General features: G+C 52.4%; 1 protein-coding gene across 4 annotated transcripts in view; it reads left to right on the top strand.

Moving 5' to 3' along the window:
- The first annotated feature begins 856 nt into the window (after positions 1 to 856).
- The window catches only part of RHOBTB2 (Rho related BTB domain containing 2), a 28,529-nt gene continuing 15,945 nt past the window's right edge, over positions 857 to 13,440 (top strand). Inside the window, exons 1-2 of one of the 4 annotated variants that reach the window (XM_053216423.1) lie at positions 857 to 1,000; positions 7,524 to 7,646. In XM_053216423.1, the coding sequence (XP_053072398.1) occupies positions 7,591 to 7,646 (56 nt within the window). In that variant the 5' untranslated portion in view covers positions 857 to 1,000; positions 7,524 to 7,590. Of the gene's footprint in view, positions 1,001 to 5,841; positions 6,532 to 7,523; positions 7,647 to 10,256; positions 10,333 to 10,555; positions 11,236 to 13,440 lie in introns of those variants that run through there. The other 3 variants (XM_027077400.2, XM_053216424.1, XM_015079241.3) reach the window with 3 other exon arrangements.

Genomic DNA, 13,440 nt, shown 5'->3' with positions numbered 1-13,440 from the left:
TGGTGATCCTCTCCCTTTCCTGCTGAGGCATCTGATGGGGACAAGTAGAGGTGATGGCAGACCTGGAAATGAATCCCAGCCCTCTCCACAATCCCAGCCAAAACCCACCCCTCCCATCAAAGTCAAAACAGGAAGATAACAGAGTCCCAGCCATTGTGAGAGCTCCACCAACCGAGTTATAAGGCCATTGTTCTTAGCGTTCAAAGTTAGGGGCTATCAACCTTTAAGACTCACAAAAGGGTAAACTGAGGTCCAGAAACCGATTCCAAGAAGCACGGTGGCCAGTCTAATTGCTCAATCTTCTTTAGTGCCGTGGCTGGCCAGCCAGGTACGTCTGACACTACAAGCTAATAGCTTTTCTGTTGTTTGATCTCTACCTGAGTGCAAATGAGCAGAAGCAGGAAGAAAGGCTTACTGCCCAGCAACACCCCCAACTCCCATCTTGCTTCTCCAGCCTTGCTTCCCTCTATACAGCCTCCAGCTCAGGTTGCCAGAATTAATCACCGGTAGGGTTGAAGCAACAGCGCTGTTCCCTGGCTTTAGGCCAGGCTCCCAGGATGTGCGTCAGAAAAAAACAGTGAGTGAAATTCCAAAGCCAAGTGAGTCACCAGGGAGGAGGAGAAGCCAGGACCATACTCAGAATGAGAGCCCGAAGGCAGATCAAATAAGGGCCCTGGGGGTCAGGGGCTGGGCCCAGATACCAAGAATGCTCGTCTGTCCAAAGATGGGAGTGGGGCCTTCTGCCCAGGTGGCTTATCTCTGGACTCCACACAGACCTGGATGAGGAGGGAAGTGACCAGGAGGCCAGCCTACTAGTCCCACCCCTGGATACAGTAACCATGACCCTTACCTGGCTCCCCATAGGCTGGGCTTTGGATCCCAGCCCTTAAAATCCGTGTATTGTTTCCTCATGCATTCCCTCCCCCTGACCTGGCCCAGGACACTGCTTCCGGACAGGGAATAGTGATAGGCCAGCTGGGCCCCAGAGGAAAGGCAGGAGGTAAGTTTGTGAATCACGCCCCGCCATCCCGAGACCACCCCTGGGCCCTTTTTCTGTGCCTAGGGGAGAGGAACTCCAGCTCTGGCTGCTCCCCCTGTCCTCACCTGGTGCCTTCCAGAACTCAGCACAATGAGCAGTTCTCAGAATGGGATCTCCTCAGGAGGAGGGAGATGTGGAGGCAGAGGGAAGGTGGGTTAAGGAATTAGGTGTCTTAACTAGGGGTGTAGCAGCCTCTTGACTGTGGAGCAGCAACCCAAGGCAGCCAGTTCCAAGGCAGAAATTTTGTGTGTGGGGAGGGTGCGATTCCACATGCAGTGGGAGCATCAAGGGGCAGTGTCTACAGGTGCCATGAGCCAGGGCACACTTGGATTTCACTCTCTCCTTGGAACCTAGCCAGGAGGGAAGGGGTGCAGGGGTCTCTCCTCCTCCAAGAGCCCTTTTCATACGACTCCAAGCTGCCAGTGGCCAGGGTGGAGCACAGTAAATAAAGCCTGTGCTTCTGGGGCCACCTCAGCCCTCAAACCTGCTCTACCTCTGCCCCTCTCCAGTCTGAGGGTCCCCTCCCAATACCAGGGATGCCCCCCTCTGCTGGTTTTCCTGCCCCTGGCTTTTCCTCCCTGCTCACCCCAGGGGCCTGTCCAGCCCCTTGATCTTCCCTCCCCACCCCAGGAGCTGCCTGATCCTTCAGGCAGCGGGATCCATTTTTCCAAAAAGAAATGGAGCAGCATCCTTAACTCTAATCCTCGCCCTCTCTTGCCCTCGCCAGCCCAGTCTGGCCCTTCTTTCTAGTCACACCTGGCCAAGTACTCAGGCTTGTGCAAGGAAGGCCTTCCAGGGCAGCTGAGATCCCCCAGCCAGCCTCCACCTCCTTGCAAAGGAGTGGCCGAGTGAGGGAGCTCCTTTTGCTTTAGGAAGGGACGGGGCTGAGACAGGCTTCTTGGGGCCTGAGGATGTCCTGCTTGGTAACTCAGACAAGGGGCCGATGCTGAGAGGTGGGCGGCCGTGGGCCCTAGGGAAGGTGAACAGCACAGCCCTGGACAGAGCCCGGCCGAGGGGGGCTCTGTGAAGGGACCATTTAAGGCTCCAGCTGCCCCTCTTTACAGGTGACCTTTGCCCTGGGCTCTAATTGTATGTCTCCTCCTTGTGCCTTCACTTCTAGGGCATATTTCTTTCCCTCCAGCTGTGAAGCCCTGTCAGTTTCTCTGACATATATATATATATTCCATCACTGAGTTAAAAAGCCCATGCCTTGAGGCATGAAACATTCCCACATTCTCGACTCCCTCTGGGGCAGGGGTTGTGGGGCGAACGTGGGCTGGGAAGGCTCTGAGACAAGCCTCAGCTGGTCCATTCCTGCTCCTCTGCCTTCTGTCTCCCTACAACGATCCTCTCTGATGGCAGAAAACATGTCACCTAATAAGATCACACAGTCAGAATCTCAAAATCGGTGGGGATCATCCACCAGAACCACCTGGTCTCATACAGAGGCCCACAGAGACAAAGTCTGAGGAAAGGGCGACAGCACTGAGCCTGACATAACCGTAAACTCCGTGTGACTTTGCACAGAGCTGTTTTCTGCTCTGGCTCAATTTTCCCAACTGTAAGATAGTTATTTTGCTGTGAATTAAAAACAACCTATTAATGCTCTAAAATCAGAGCATGGGGGTGGTGGGGGCTCAGGGGCTGTGCTATCTCCTCCAAGAGGCTCTGGGCCTGCCTGCTTTGCGAACATGGACTGTCACATCGCTTCTTGAAGCTCCAGTTTCTTTCATCTACCAAGTAGCGATAATAGTACCTCCCCAGTGGGGCGCCCGGTGGCTCAGTCTATTGAACGTCCAACTTCCGCTCAGGTCATGATCTCCCAGTTCTTGAGTTCGAGCCCCGCCTCAGGCTCTGTGCTGACAGCTCAGAGCTTGGTGCCTGCTTTGGATTCTGGGTCTCCCTCTGTCTCTGCCCCTCCCCTGCTTTCTCTCTCTCTCTCTCTCTTTCTCTCTCTCTCTCAAAAAAAAATAAACACTAATAGTACCTCCTCAGACGATTGTTTTGAACTGTAAATGAAGTAGTATGTTAGCCCAATACTGGGCATATAATAAACTTTTGATAAATTCTGATTATTATGATAAGCTTAAGCATCTTGATGGCCAGGATGGCATCATTATCATTTTATAGTCCTCCCAATCGCCAGCGTGGCACTAGTAGGAGTTTAACACGCGTGTGATCAACAGAACAAAAGATAAGTGAATGAGTGAGCAGACAAACCTCAGTTTTGCCCCAGAGTCTCAGGGTAAGTAGGCGATGTAACTTGGGTTGCATGAGCCTTGTCATGTGCCTTCGGCCTGGCAAGGCTGTTAGTGGCCCATGCCACCTCTGGCTGCAGCGTGGCCACTGGTCGGCCCGCGCAGAGGCTGAGTGTGGTCGGCACTCTGATCCCTCCTGGGACCACGGCTCCACGGTCCTCACTTCCACGTGTACAAGATGGATGGTTTGGCTGTGAGCCAAAGTCTGCTCGAGCCGCTTGGCCACCTTAAAGGCTTTCCTGTCAGGGTGTGGAGATGGCAGCACAAGAGTCTCCTTTGGGGGCTGCCTCCAGCCCCAGAATTCCACCCACGGCTCAAGCGCCGGACAGCTCTCAGCACACATCCTCTAGGAGAAAGAAGAAGGTGGGTTGGGAGAAAGGCAGCGGAAGCGGGGATGAACTGTCCAAACTACCAGCCTAAGCTGAGGCATGCATTCAGTGGCCTTTGAGGTGCCCTGGACTGTTTCCAGGGGGCTGCATAGCAGCAACCGGCCACACCCTCCCATCTGCCCAGGAACCCATGCCACCGGCTATCTAAAGGACTGAAGCTTCTGTGGGAAGCTTCCAACTCGGAGCACCACCTCCTTCACCCTCTGTCTCTGTGTCAGGCCCCACCCCACCTCACTTCATGCCTTGCCCTGAGGGGCTACTAAGCTAGGAATGGCCACACCCTGCGGTGCAATGCTTTGACTGACGTGGTGACACTGGACCCTGTCTGTAGCCACCCCCTTATTCAACCATGACCCTGGAAGGGGCTGCAATTTCCCAGGGTAGCTGGCTACTAACTCTGGCTGGTGGAGCCCGAGAGAAGACTTTTGGGTCCAGAGGAGTCCAGAGACAATGCTGTTGCCCTGCTGGTCCCTCACCACTGTCACCACCTCAGGAAAGCTCTGCCCAGCGTTCCCCAGATGCCTGTTCGGGGGAACCATCCAAAGCTGAATAATGCCCATGAGGGTCCCTGGTGCATTGCCTGTTCGCCAGCTGGCTGTCCTCCTATCTTTGACCTAGCCAGAGCCATGTGAGGATATTTTTATAGAAATTTCTGCCGAGGAGGTGGGGGGAAGGGAGAGGGAAGAATAGGGGAGGCAAAGGAAGGGAAGAACAAGAGGTAAGGAGAAGAGGAGAAGAGAAAGAATGCCATAACGGTGGGTAGGGTAGGTCTTTGGCTGATCCCAGACTTTGTGGAGGACATGGAGCTTTGGGAGCTGGGGGAATTCTCTCCCTCTGATTACAGGAAGTCAGGGCCAGAGACTCCTTAGATATCATCCAGGTCAACTACCTGATTTTCCTGAGAACTCCTAGGGGATGGGGACCCAGTTCCAGACTCCATTCCAGTGCCTTTTACACCATTTCCCTTCTTCTGTTGTTGGAGGTTCAAGTAAAAAGTGAAGGCTCCAGGGCTAGGACAGAGGTTGCATGGGTGCTCTGCAAGGTCCGGCCTGGAGCCTTGCAAGGGGAACCCAGAGTGTGGGTGAGGGCCAGGACCCTTCTGGGGAAGCCCCACACAATCCTTTAACCTGGTTCAAAAGCAGCTACGGCCCCCAAACTCCTGTCTGGTTACTGACATGCTGCCATGCCCAGGGTGGGGTCCAAGTTCAGACTAAGCTGAGAATACTGAGCCTCCTAAGTATTTACTAAACAAACCCTGTCCTCTTCTTAGTTTTTAAGATTCCCTGTTCCATGCCGTGCATTCTTTTGTCTGGAAGCAGTAAATAAACAATAATACACATGCACAGTGGACCACCTCTGCAGGTCAACAGAAATCTTTTCCATCTCTCACATGGATTGTTATCCCTATGAGCTCTAGCAGAATTAGCTACCTAGGGAGAAAAGTGGGTCAGAGGAAAGGAGATAGGGGGCTCCTGGACGCCCATCTCCCCTGGCCTCCCTCTCAGCCTCCTCCCTGCCCCCCTCTAGAACACCGCAGCCACATGGAAACCCATGGGGAACAGTTGGGGCTTTTTATAATCTTTATTTGTTAACAGTTGAGGCTATTTTTTTTCCATGCTTGCAAGAGATGCCAATGCCTCATGAAAAAGTTGTGAAAAGAAACAAGTCTATTTTGGGGTGATCAGCCTCCTCAGAGCTTCTCACTTGCAGCTCTGCGGGGCTCCAGGAATGAGCCTGTCCTCTCTCAGAAGGTCTGCAGCCTGCTTGAAGTGAAGGATCTTGGCCCTTGGATGCACAGGCTAGGGGGTGCATTTTTGTCCCCCACTTCTAACTTTTCTGCCTATGAAACAGGACAGTAGTAACACCATGTAGCTTCTTTCTGCTGGAGGCCTATCTAGTGGTGGCTTCTGGTGTACTGTCCTGAGAAATCAACACCCCAGGAGACTTGGGGTGGATCATGCATTTCCCCAGTGGCATTAGTGGTGGTAGTATTTGCAGCTCTTAAAGCATATAAGCCAACAAGTGCTCAGGTTTCTCTGCTGAGCGAAGAGCTGCTTCAAAGCTGCAGTCTATGCTGCGTGGAGGCCTCAGCCAGCTCTGGCTTCCTAGGAGGCAGGGCTAGGGTGGAGGGGCTTGGGTGAGTGGGCAGAGGGGTATGCATGCTCAGCTGTCTGCCAGCAGGGGCTGGCTGCAGCCTGGCCAGGCCAGACTGGGAGTAGATTCTTCAGCTCCTGGTTTGAGCATCCCCACCAGCACCCACACAGTGTGGTGTAGGAAGGTTGCAAGGGGCTGGGTGTGCTTTGAAGATCCCAAGCAGAATTCTCACTTGTGTTCCTTTCACTGCCTCACCTGTTTGTTCATTTTCTCAGGAGACCCACTGGGCACCAGGGCCAAGGTGGGCATGGGATTTTCCAACCCTGGTAGGTTAGACTGTCAGAATTCCACACCCTCTGTGCTCTCTGATCACCATAGGGGACCTAGGTAGCGTAGGCACAAATGGGGGTTGAGTCCCGCTTTATCCCTTCCCATCCCTTCTCTCTCTCTCTCTTTATTTTTAAACTTTAGTTAATATACAATGCAATATTGGCTTCAGAAGTAGAATTTAGTGATTCATCACTCACATACAACACCCAGTGCTCATCACAAGTGCCCCCCTTAATGCCCATCACCCATCTAGCCTATCTCTCACCTACCTCCCGAGTCCCCCTTTACACAGGGATACTGAGCATAAGTCTGTGACGGGGAGCAAGCAGAAATGAAGGAAGAGTTAGAGGGATCACAGAATCTCTGATCTCAGACCTGGAAGGGGCCATGAGAAGATCACCTGGCCATCCCCTGTCTTCTGGCAAGTAACATTATTCCAATGGGAAACTAGAGAGATTAGATTCCTTGCCCAAAGTCACACAGCCAATTTCTGGTAAAGGGGAGACTAGAACCAAGGTTGGCACAAATTACTGCAATGGCTGCTCCTCTACTTTGTTTTTTTTTTTTATTTGGGACTCTTGGGGATCCTACTGTCCACATCCTTGCCCTTACTGGGCTTGGTGGGGAGCCTTCTCTTGCCTTAGCTTTTACCTTATTGTCCCCTGTCCCTGGAGGGCTGTCACAGAGATGCCCCTCCATTACCCTTTAACCTGCTTCCAGAGGTATCCAACTGGCCTCTCCAAGCCCTCCCTAGATTATTCCTTATCTCTCCTAAAATTCTAGAATTTTCTTTGGCTGAACTGTTCCCAAGATTGTGACTGACCATTTAAGGAAGCTGAAAGTGGGAATCTCTGCCTCTAACTATGTTTCCAATTCCTCCCTCCTCGCTCCGCCCCCAAATATTTCCCTCTTCCGTTCTAAGCCTTTGTGGCCATCAGCTGATATTTTGCTGAATCCAATTTGGGTCAGGAGCTTCTTCAGGAAGAAGGATGGCTAATAAAACATAGGTCTTCCATGCTAGGAGCCCTTATTAGATATCATTGCTGGATGAACCTGACCCAACCCTTGTACATGAGAAAACAGATTCAGAGACAGGAGGGAACTGTCTAACGTCCCATAGCTGTGTGAGGACAGAATCCAGGCCTCCTAGTGGACAACCGAGTGCTCTTTTCAAATTACCAAAACCAGTTCAGAATGCGCAGCATGGGATGGACCATGAACCCAGTTCTTGTCCCTCAAGGAGCCTCTTGATTCCCTGGGGTGGCCTCTGTCTTGGCCTCCAGGCTGTGTCTCAGCCCAGTGGGCCTGAACAGAAGGAGCCACACTCCTGCCCTGAGTAGATCCTCTGTTTTGGGCTGACCGACCTGGGCACTACTTTGGGTAACTTACAGCTATTTATTACTTCTCTCACAGTCTTCCCCTGGGCTGCCCCATTCACTTCTGTCCAGCCCAGGCAGGAGCCCGGAGGGAACACAGAGCAATGGCTATGCAAAGACAAGGCCAGTACAAGCTGTGGAAGACCTCTCTGGACAGCATGTGAGTAGCCACTGGGTGGTGTCAAGTCCCTCGTCATCAGGTTGCCCACCCAAACATTCGTTCTTCCATCAAGCATTTATTGAGTTCCTATTACATACTAGTTGCCACACCAGCAAGAAGGAAGCTCTTGAACAAGCATGGTCCCTTCTCTAAACAGTTCTCAGTACTGTGAGGGAGAGAGAGAGACCCAATGATAGAACATTGTGATTGGTATTATTAGGGGAGCACAGAAGAAGGGGAGGGAAACTTGCAGACTTTTAGGGAGTATTCATGGTAGGCTTTCTGGAAGAAGTGACATCTAGGCTGAGGCTTGAAGGATGAGTAAGCATTATCCAGGTGGAGGGATGGGAAGGAGAACAGTGTTCAGGCTGAGAGAACTGTTTGAGCAAAGGTGCAGAAGGGTTCTGTCTCTTGTGAGTACCTGGTGGTGTCCCCTGAGCCCTGGGCAAGGAGGCTGAGAGACTCTAGACTTTCCAGATTTGGCTCATTCACCCTGACCAGCTCTGCATGTTGAGATGCCTCTGCTTTTGCTCTCAGCTGGTCCCAAACACAGGGTGGCAATGCCATGTGGCCCAGACTGCACACTGCTGGGGAGGGGGGCAGATTTTATGTCAGAAGGCCTGTGGGGTGGGCTTTGCAGAGGGTTGAGTGTTCCAGGAGAGGGTAGAGAGAAGAGAGACCAGTAGCCTACAAACCGTAGAAAGGCTGGAGCTGCCTGTGAAACAAATGGAACGTGCAGGGTGGAGGAGGACGCACCAAGCAGGGTCTGCAGAGCTTGGGCTGGCACTGAAGAGGCGCCTTCAGAGCCACAGAGAGAGGAGGGCTTGTGGCGTTGGCTGAGAGCCTGCTGCATGGGTGCCTTCTTGAGAACCAAGAAGGAGAGTGTTCTCCCCAGACTGGGCCTCCTGCTCACCAGCTTCAGAAAATGGCAGCTCGTGATGTCCTTGAGGAGGGTGGTTATGGGGCTAGTTGGAGAGGGTGCCTTGTGGGGACAGGCTCAAGGGGTTTACGTCACTGGGAAGGAGGAGTCACAAGAGGGCTTTGGTGAGGGAAGGGATGTTGGAGGAGGCTCTGACTGGGAATGCCGGAGAGGTGATGCTATCAGGGAGGACTCTCATTTCAAGAAAAGCTGAGAAAGAAGATTGTGTGCAAAAAGCAAGACAGGGAATTAAGTTGTTGTCCGTCAGACCCTGGCAGTTTGCCAAATGGGAACAGGGGGTGCAATTTCATTTGGCCAGGCTTACACCTTTGAATCCCCACAGGGTAGCCCGGTTGGGCAGGGGCGTTCGCAGGCTCATCTGGCTCTTTTCCCAAAGAGGGAGGAGGCATTGGCTCCATAGAGGCAGGCCTAGGCGCCCATGGTTTTGGGCAGAGGGCAGTTCTGTTTTCCTTCTGTGTTGTGTGAAACGTGAAGCCAACAGGCTGGCGCTCTGGAGCTGGGTGGGGGCAAGCGGGTGTCAGTGGGAGAGGCCATGGCCTCTGTGGCACCCACACAGAGATGTCATGCTAGGCTGTCCTCTGGGGCAGGGACCTCTAGCACACAGAAGATGGGCTGAGGTTCTTCAATGCCAAACATGTGGGAAGAACACACTTGTACATGGTTAAGTTTCTTTCCAACGCGTGTATTCCAACCAATACTTTCTGTTCTTATGGAGACTGAATCCTCACTAGAGGGGTCAAGCGGCACCCTCAGTCATTCTTAACCTCTTCTCCAGCTCTGGGTGGATTCAGAAGGAGCAGGGGTAGCATCCCCCACCAATCAGGCACTTATTGAATGAACATGGACCAGGCCAGAAAGCACATTTATCACAAATACCTTAATGGGCAGCTTCCAATTATATGCATTCATGGATGGAAAGCATGCTTCAGAGAATACAAAATTCATGTTTTATTCGGCTTTTTTTTTTTGGCAATGGATTTCTCTTCCTGATCATATCTTGCATAAACTAGTATTAAAGTGGATTTGCATTCTCAGAGCACAAGTTGGAGGGGGTTAGGTGGGAGGCATGTCAGTCTCGACTTTAAAAATTGTCCAGAGGTTATGACAAGATGGATCAAACTGGACTGAGCTGGCTGCTGTAATTACCAGTAGTCAAGATTATCATCATCAAACCAGCCTTGAACATATAAACTTCCTTTGGGGACTGCTCATATTACAGATGTCACCCCTTATAATCTCTTTGTTTTACAGAGGAGTGAATCGAGACGGAGAACTCAAAGGTGTCTTAGGCACTGTCTCTGGGGCTAGTGTCTTCATGGCATTTCTTTTAAGAGGTCAGAAGATACTGGTAAACTCTAGGTGGCAATAGGATGGGGGTGGGATGGAAGCAGAGACTGCTGAAGAGGAGGAGAAGATCTCGATGGGAAAAGATACAGGCGATACAGTGACCCACTCTTAAACTCATGTGCCACAGCAGTCGGAGGCACAGGCTTTAGCTGCACGGTGGTGATCAAGGGAGGAAGGCCCTCAAGTGCCAGGAAAACTCTCAAGCCAGAGTAGGGCCTGTATGGAAACGCTGTGTTCCTCTCCCCAGGGGCAAGGGGTGGAGGCCTGGGTTTAAGGGACAAGGAAAATATGTCAAGTTCCCCTTCCCTAACCGGCATCCCTTCCAGGGCTAAGATGCGTCTCAGAGTTCTTTGTCAGCTTCCCGGAGGAAAGGGGAAAATCCCGTGGGAGTCCAGCGAGGTATTGCCCCTTGCCAGGTAGAGGGAGGAGACTGCCACCGGTGGTGAGCCGAGACCCTCCCAGCCGCGTGCCTCCGGGCGGGGGGGAAGGGAGGGAGGGCGGGAGGGAGAGAGAGAGAGAGAGAGAGAGAGAGAGAGAGAGAGAGAGCGCGCGAGAGAGAGGCCCCGCGGGGCGGGGCCGGGGGCGGGGCCGCAGGGCACCCAATCCCCTTCTTTCCCCGCCCCCTCCCCGCCCCCAGACCCCTTTCCACCAACCGAGCTACGCGGTGGGCGGAGCCTGTCACGGCCGTCGCCCTGGGTGCGATTTTTTTCCCCCTTCTCTTCCTCCCTTTCTTTTTTTTTTTTTCCCTTTCCTTTTTTTGTGAATGAAAAAAGGAGGTCGTGAGCGGTCCCCGGGACTGCAGCGCTAGGCGTCTTCGCGGCCGCGCCTTCGGAGCGGGCCGGGCGCGTAGCGGCGGCGGCCTCGCCCCTCTCCTCAACTGCGCGTCGCTTCCAGCCTCCGCAGCCAGAGGACCCGCGGCGGCGGCGCGGCCCAGCCGCCCGAGGTCTGAGCGGCCGCGCACAGCCCACTCCGGCGTGCCTCCATGACATTGGGCGCCCGGGGCGCGGGGAGATGCTGATCCGGAAGAGGCAATGGCTGCAGTGCCGCGCGCGCGGCCGATCCCGGCCCGCCGTCCGGCCTGGGCTGCTCTGTCAGAGTTTCTGATCTAGCGCGACCCGGGCCCAGAGCCTGTAGCAGCAGCAGCAGCAGCAGCAGCAGCAGCAGCAGCAGCAGCGCGGCGGCGCCGGCATCGTCCTAACTTGCACGCGCGGAGTGACCCCCAGACATTTCACTAAAATGAGCGTGCTTAGCAGGAAGAGATGTGTTCCTTACACTAGAAATTACCCCGTCACATGTAGTGGTGTAAGTAAATGATTAATTTCTGTTATGGCCGGGTTGCAAGCTACCTGGAAACGCGCCGCTTCGCCCTCCTGTGCCCTCCCGGCCCTATCTGCTTCCCTTCTGACATTCCCTCCGTTCCCCTTCTCCCCTTCGGTATAGCTTTGGCTGTTGGGGTCTCGGGGGGCGTGGGACTAACCTTTTCCGGGCTTTTCTAGGGAAAGGCGGATGACTTGATTGCCTTGGCGTGTCGTGGCCTTCCCCTCTCCCCATCTTTAAAATAAATTATTTTTATTTCGTGTGTGTGTGCAGAGCAGCGTGTCATGAAAAAAGGTCCAGAGTGGTGGAAATGTTTCTGTTAAAAACCAATGGAATTTGGATGTTTTGCTCGCCGTTCCGGACATGTTTCTTTCAACCCAACTCCATTGCAGTCTGTGCATCAGAGTTCTGGCAAACTATGGGAGAGATGCTTAGCGTTGTTTGTTGATGTCTGAGAAGGCTTTTTCATGTGTTTAGGTTTGCATTTTTTGTTAATACGATCATTCAAGATCCCTTTGAGTCTTGCTGCCCATTGGATCTGCAGGAGGGATTCATCTCCCCACCTTTCCCGATACTACAATGTCAGCAACCCACTGGCAGCCTCTTTTAATTCCAAGGCCACCCTCTCTGGTCTTCTCTTCCCGATTCTCCCTTCCTATCCATCCTCCTCGATTTTTACCTTCATTTTCAGGATATTCCTCCCTTTTGCATTTTGTAAGATGCAGGATGTGGGATATTGGTTGCTAGGAGACAAGCCAGGCTCCCAGGGAGATTCTGTTGTTTCCTTGACAACCAGACTAGGGCAGCTACAGATGAACAAGCCTCCTATCAGCTGTGGGAGGGAAAGGGGGGCTTTTCTGGGCTCTGCAAAGAGTGTGTGTAGGGGTGCGGGGGTGGGACTGGGAGCCGCTGAGGGTTGTAGCTAATCTGAGCACACCTTGCCTTTTGGCCTGGCCTGAGTACAAAGATCTAGGAGAACAGTGGATAGGAGGCTGTTTGTGGAGAGAGGGACAGGGATCATGGGACAGGGTGGGGAGGGAGTATCTATGTGATTCTGGGATCACTGAAGGAGAGGAATGAATTGGGGGTTGTGATACCCAGGGCTGGATGGCAAGGAAGCCATGGTTTATGGTGGTTAGTCTAGAGGCTCGGAAAGAATGAGGATGTGGAAAAGTCTAGAGTCATTGAAGGAGAGTGCCAGGGAAACGGAAATTGAGAAGCTCATTGAATGGGTTGTATCATCATACATCAGCAATGGTACAGTAAAGTAGCAATATTCTAGAGCAAAAAAATTACATTACTGGTGGCTTTGGCATGCTGTCTCCAGTGCAGGATCCGCCTTTAAGACGGGCCTGATTCGACTAAGAGTTTTGTCTGCTGGCTTAATTGGGCCAGTCTGTATCTTAAAAAGAGATAGAATTACATATATAGATGTGTAATCTAGCATTATATAATACCAGATTACATAAGAAGACAAATACCTCCTTTCTGCCCAGACTCTCTTGGCACGAATTCACCACGATTTGGGAAACTTTCTTCCAAAGCCCTCATACCCATTTTCCAGAAGGGCAGACTGATGCCTAGAGAAGTGAAGTGATTTGCCCTTTCCTAGGTATGAAGTTTCCTAGAAATGAAGTCCCGCAGTCAGGACAGGGGTGGAGTGGGTGAAAATGGTAAAAATAAGGAGGAGGTCCAAGGACAAGCAGGGGAAGGCTGCAGAGCAGCTGAAGAAGGGATGAGGAGAGGCTGTCCAGCCTGAGTAGCACCCAGCAGGTCTGCTGTCTAAACTCACAGCAGTGTTCCTCTCCTACTTGTTGGTTGGCTGTCCCCTACTTAACCCTCGAGGTGCATGAGGTGTGCAGGGGTATTTTAATCATAAACTCTCTGATTTTGAACTTGCATTGCTCTGCTGGTGTTCTGGCATCCTCCTCGCCTTCCAGATGCTTCTGAATTGAAGAACTGATGCCCCTCTTCCATGCCTCCCCATCCCCCCTTCTGCTTACACACCCACATGCCATTAGAACCTAAATTTGAGAAGGAAGTTCTATGGGCTAGTGGGTTTTAGTCTCCTACAGCTAATCGTATTTGTATTTGGGATTCGGTCAGTTTTGTTCTTCAATTTATAGAACAGAAACTACAGCCCGGATGATTCCTTCCCAGTTGTCTGACTTGAGACCAGGAACCATCAAA

Source organism: Acinonyx jubatus, chromosome B1 (assembly GCF_027475565.1).
Source record: "Acinonyx jubatus isolate Ajub_Pintada_27869175 chromosome B1, VMU_Ajub_asm_v1.0, whole genome shotgun sequence".
Lineage (NCBI taxonomy): Eukaryota > Metazoa > Chordata > Mammalia > Carnivora > Felidae > Acinonyx > Acinonyx jubatus.
Note: the sequence above shows the minus strand (reverse complement) of the source record. Positions and strands in the feature narration are given on the sequence as shown.